Below are 6,000 nucleotides of genomic sequence, written 5' to 3' on the forward strand. Positions count from 1 at the left end.
TGACATATATATTTATTTATATATTTTATCTCATTGTCAAACTTGCTCCTTAATTGATTTAGTTTGTTTTGACATCCAAAGGCTTTTGTAGAGGGACATGCTTTAACATCTATGTACATTGTTGCAGTTCTTTAAATAGAGGTAAATGTGATTTAAGGTTTCAACACTAGGTGGAGCCTTTGCACCAAATGTGTGACTATTTCATATGTTTTCAGATCAAATACAGCTGGGTATGCTTATTCAGTCATGTTTGACAAAATACGTTTGACTCAAAATAACATTCATTCATGCCGCTGCACCTACATGATGAAAAGCATGATCTGTTGCAAATTAAAATCAGCTGTCGTCGCAAATAGTCCAAGAAAATGCAAATGACATGTTTATTCAGAATCATTTACAGTGAATATATTTCCCAATGGTACATAAGGTAAAAATAAGTACATAAAAGATTTCTATTGACAGATAAAGACTTTGGAATGTCAGGTTTCTAATTGCTCAAATTGTTCACCCCCTTTAAAAACATTTACAAGAATTAAAGGAATATTTTTCCGCATAAAAAAAAGATTTCGTTTTTGAACAGTAAACTCAAGCTACTGTTGGTGAACCAGCAATCTACCTTCCACTTGTTTTTACATTCAATTGTAATCTGCAAAATACTATCCACATAAAAACACATAATGACATCCAACATATAAACAATGACATGACCTTTCAATACAAAAGTGTATTCCTTTGGTAGAAAACATTGATCTCAGGAAAGAAACTGTGCTCGATATAAAGAAGTATATCTTGCATGTCCATATGGGACTGAACATTCATCTCGGGAGTGCTGCATATTCATCATTTATGTTGGAATCATAAACCCAGAGCAGCCTGCTGACATGCACAGGACAGTTTTCTCTGGCACTGTGCTTCTTTAGAAACACAGCAACTTCTGAATACAGCATGAAGGCGGGCATTCACATGTCGATCTGTACAGTGCTTTGGTTCATTTTGATCACAAAGTCCAAAGAGTGCTGGGAGGGGAGGAAACATATTGCGCGTAATGCATCCAAATATAAACTGTGCCCAAGAGAAACATAATGAAGCTTTGACACATAGAAAAAAACTATCATTATTTTACTCCAGACTTGTCTTGTGCATGAAATGGGGGCAAAACAACTGCCATACACACAATGTACAGTGCAAACTCTCAAACTTCATCTCCTCGCTTAGAAGATCTTCAGCCGTTTCCCCAGCGGTCTGCCTCCCTTTGCCACTCTCTGGCTCGTCTGGTCTCTGGACAGCGGGCAGTACTTGATGGTGTGCGCATTGTCGCCGTTGGCACTGCAGAGGGGGCATGTGTACGCCCGGAGGATTGGGCACAGCACTCTCCCGTCCGCTGTCTTCAGAATATGGGTGCCGTAAACCTCCTCCGGCGCGCCGTTATTCCGACAGAAGACGCACACTTTCGGCTCTGGCTTGCACCTCTGAGTCTGTTTGCGCCTCCTTTCCATGGAGAGAAGGTCTAAGCCGGCGAAGCTCCCTCTGTAAGAGGAAGAATCTCTGTCTCCCAGCGGGGAATCAGCAGAAAGCTGCTCGTAGGGCCTGAGCAGCGAGATGCGCTCCTTCAGATCGTAGATGGAGATCGGTGGGGAGCCCGGGGCCGCGCAGCAGCACTCCGAGTGTCCATCACCGTCCCTGCCGTGCCCAATTACGCAGGAGCACACCGGGGAATCATCCTCCAAGCCCAGCGTCGCTTTAAGAGACTCTGTAATAGAGTTGGGTCTGAAGGACGGGAGCTTATTTTTGGCCACGAGTGTCGACAGACCGAGGTAGTCGTTCCAGAAATTGAAGGTGTTATCATACGGAGAGCGCGCGTCCAGGTAGCCACTGTCTAAAAAATCCATCGTGTCAGAGCTGCAGAGTTTAACGTCCGCAGAGGTGAATATGTGTGTTTGTCAGCATGGGTAATCTGTGGAGGAGATCTTCTGTGTTCTCTCTCTGGGTCCAGTATGCAGAGCAGGCAACATGTAGGCACTGATAAAGCCCCCAGAATAAAACAGGTGGGCGGGGTTTGGTTCAAGTTGATTATCTCTCCTGTCCCATAGGAGGGTCCTCAGAGCAGGGAGGTACTGAGCTGAGGAAAAAACTGTTTCCTTTCCAGGATGTAACTATTACCACGAAAAGAGTATCTCTTTGTGTAGCAAGAGAATGATCCCTGTTTGTGTTTCTTTTCAGAAAGATTTATTAGATTGTTGGTTTTTGGCTTTTTTACATTTAAGGAAAATATAGAAAGAAATTGACCAACATGTTTTTTTTGTATTATTCCTATTGTGTGTTAGTTAACTCGTAACTGTGTGTTGACACATTGATTTTTAGTGCTTAAGAAAACAGCTGTCTTTTTATTTATTAGATTTGATACATTTGTTCTTATTTAAAGAAGCCCTTCACTTATGTTGTGTAAAACTCCATAACACTTCCTTAGAAGACTAAAACTAAACAACATGCAAACGGCACACATACATATTGTAAGATAACGTTATTATCAGAGTTCTAGTTGTTTGGTTAATTGTTTAGTATTCTTGCCCTGCTGTTATTGTTGTTTTTGGACCCATAGTAAACGAGCAATGCTGCCCCCTATGTCTTTGGACATTACATATGGAGCCTTTAAACTAAATGTTTCCTTACATCCTAAAGAAAATATTTTATATATATAAACCTGTAATTACGTACAGTTTTAAAATAAAATAACTTAGGGTGGACGGATGGAGGAACAAAGAAGAGCGCTCAAGTTTCTCAACAAAAACAGGAGAACACAAATTGCAGTAAAACCAAAACAAAGACCATAAAGACAAATACAAATCCTTATTGTGCGTTTGCCCACATTAGCAGATCCCTTCCTGCTCCGATGAACCTTTAAAGGGTGTTTACACGTGAAGCTGCCGTTTCCTCCCTGCACCTGTTCTGCTTCCCCTGAGTCCACGGCTTTGTGCTCACAACCAGCCTCCTCTGCTCCATTGTCTCCTACAGCAGGCCGTTTAACTTCATTAATATGCATTAAAACAGAGTGTGCTGTGTGTGTGAGTGTGGCAGTTAAAGCTCAGTAAGACAGGCACACAAAAAAATGTTTTGACAACTGACCTGACTGCCGGGACAATGACTATGTTACTATTTTTGGCAGACATTCAAGTGAAATATTAAAGGAAGTCAAATGTTGAGACAAAAGTCATTTGCGCTTCTCTTATTTTAAAAAGTGAGCTACGATCCAGTATGCCACCACTGTGGGGGTTTCTATTGACCAAAACAAAAAATCAATAAAAGAATATAATATAGAATAAAAGTGAGTCAAAAATATCCTGTGTTTTAGGGAAATGTATACAATAACTTAAACCCATAGTTTTATCTACATTCAGATTCAATGTTTTCACACCAGTTTCTTTAATAGCGTGTTTGTTAAGCATGTTTTTGCCAATGTTTGTGTGCATTGGCAATTCATATAAACGCTTAAGAAAGGCACCCATTTAGTGTAGCAATATGATTGAATATTATATTAAATAATGATCAAATCTGAAGTGTGCATTTCCCTATAAATACAAAATGCATTGGCAGCTACTTTAAAAGTTTCCAGCGAGAGTCGATGGCACAAAGCATGAAGAAAAATCATGTTAGCGAGACAGTTTCCTGCATATAAGAATACATTATCATCAGAATACACCACATGGTCCATTTCCAAGGTCACCTCCAGCTCTGCTTGCACAAAGGAAATCATGAGAGAGCATTTAAAAGATGAATGGCCGCCAAATCACAATAGATAAATTGCATTGGGGCCAATATGAGATGGAGCACTGCTGCTTCAGGATGCCTATTTGACTATTAATGCAAAACATGTTTGGCATCAACAAAGAAAGTATTGATAATGAATATGAAATACATGCACTTATACATTTAAGAGCTTTATTCTGATTCCCAGCATTTGATGGAGGGCAGATGCTGATCTACAGGAGGATTTGGCTGCAACATAGGAGTCAATTCAAGTTTAATTTGTAAGAACATAAGATTTAAGACACAATAAAGATAACAAATACACAAAAAAGACTGATTAGGGAGTGTATTTACAGTGCAGTAATAAATCACCTAAAATGTAATAAGGAAACTAAAGTGCAGAGGACAAGAATCTGTCAAAGACACACAAAAACAAGACTCATATTAATTTAGATTTAGAAGCCAAAGTTAAGAACATGCAGGTTCATATACTCAGTTGCCAGTTTATTGGATACAACTATATGCGATCAAACACAACAGTCTTGCATTAAATCAAATGTTTATGAGATGTGTTGAAACAACTTTACGGTCATTTTTGAGGGTGTAACTTGGACTGCTGTTATTCTTTTCATTACACTGCAAGATTTTTCTTTTATTAAGCCTCCCCTTATTGATATACATGTAAAGTAATGGACGCAATATTAGAAAGTTCTGAACATTATAACCTCCATGAAGGAGGACTTATTGCGTAAATGCTACAATAGTTAGTTAGTTGAATACGTTGATCTAACAAACTGCCAACTTACTGCGTACTACAAGCATTTCAGATATGTACTATCCCCTTTAGGATATGACGTGCTTTAAATAGAGCAGCGCCACCTAAAGTATAAATCTAGTGATATTCTATATGTTTGTTATTATAGAAAATGTAATGAATGCGCAAAAAAAGTATTGTGTTATATTTGATGTAGCTCTATGGTTGTGCATAAATAATAATAAAGAACACGCCTTCCCCATTGAAATAATAGCCTTATGGGAATTAAGAGTCATTTTAACATAACATCGTTAACCATGTCTTTAAAACGCCACTTGTGTTATCACATTCTGGTAAATGATCTAGTTAGTCATGTAGGCATGGTAACATGTTGGTTACTGATTTATGTGCTTTAGTTGATTTTCAAGCCGTCCCACATAAACGATCATGCTGCTGTTAATACCCGCAAGCACATCAGAAGCATAGCTGGGAATAGTCCCTAACAAAACACACTGTTTACTGTTTGAGTAATGTTTACTATATTACAATGCCCAGATATTGTTTGAAAGTATGTATCTAATGTTTTTTTTAATATATTAAACCAATACATACTGGTGTTTCAAGTCATACATTGCTTAATGCATCTCTACATGGCATATAAAGGCACTTGAAAGAGTCTGTGGTAAGCTTATATAACAAAAAGACGTCACTGCCAAACAGTTTCTCTTTGTTTACTTCCCATTCCTATCTGGCTGCTACAGAGAGTGAGTCACATATAGTATTGTTGTTGCTTTAGTTCAGCTCCAGTTAGTGCAGAGACTAAAGAGTTAACAATCTTCATGTGTGAATACGTTTGCTGTGTGTGATGATCACACCCTGAGGCCTCCTAGGAAGCTCTGTCTGCTGAGCAGCCGAGGCTCCCCATTCATCACTGTCAAGTTGAATAGAAAATTAACAAATCCCTTAATTAAAAGACCTCTCTAGACTCTGCGGTGTGTGTGTACGTGTGTGTCAGGCACGTGCCAGCTGCACTTCCACATTTTGCATGCTACAACAGCCTGGCACAGAAAACACACACAACACTCCCCTCCATGAAAACACACACACAAACAGCCCACCTCTCATACAGACCCCTGCCTTTCCTGTCGCTGCTTTCATTACACAAACTGCATAAGAAGCGCTTCATTCTGAATCTCCGTACGTCCCCAGACACAGCGCTGGGTGGGGAGTCAGTTGGGGCTTTGATCCCTGACCCCTGCCTCCCCTCTTGGGAATAAAGGCCTGCATCCCTAACGGTCCGTCCATCTGCACACACACACACACACACACACACACACACACACACACACACACACACACACACACACACACACACACACACACACACACACACACACACACACACACACACACACACACACACACACACACACACACACACACACACACACACACACACACACACACACACACCTTCTGCTCCCAGAGTCAACCCAACTCCA

At 40.0% G+C, this 6,000-nt stretch overlaps 1 protein-coding gene across 1 annotated transcript; it reads right to left on the minus strand.

The window, feature by feature from the left end:
- Positions 1 to 366: 366 nt before the first annotated feature.
- LOC307013763 (nanos homolog 1-like) lies at positions 367 to 2,018 on the minus strand. Its single transcript, XM_079641304.1, has one exon. The coding sequence runs from the start codon at positions 1,887 to 1,889 to the stop codon at positions 1,212 to 1,214; it is 678 nt and encodes a 225-aa protein (XP_079497430.1). The 5' UTR covers positions 1,890 to 2,018; the 3' UTR covers positions 367 to 1,211.
- Positions 2,019 to 6,000: the final 3,982 nt, after the last annotated feature.

This window comes from Notothenia rossii, assembly GCF_949606895.1.
Source record: "Notothenia rossii genome assembly, chromosome: 7".
In the NCBI taxonomy this organism is placed as follows: Eukaryota; Metazoa; Chordata; class Actinopteri; order Perciformes; family Nototheniidae; genus Notothenia; species Notothenia rossii.

Bases quoted from the DNA above. Each gene is read 5' to 3' on its own strand.
- LOC307013763 (XM_079641304.1), bottom strand. From the start codon at position 1,889: ATGGATTTTTTAGACAGTGGCTACCTGGACGCGCGCTCTCCGTATGAT.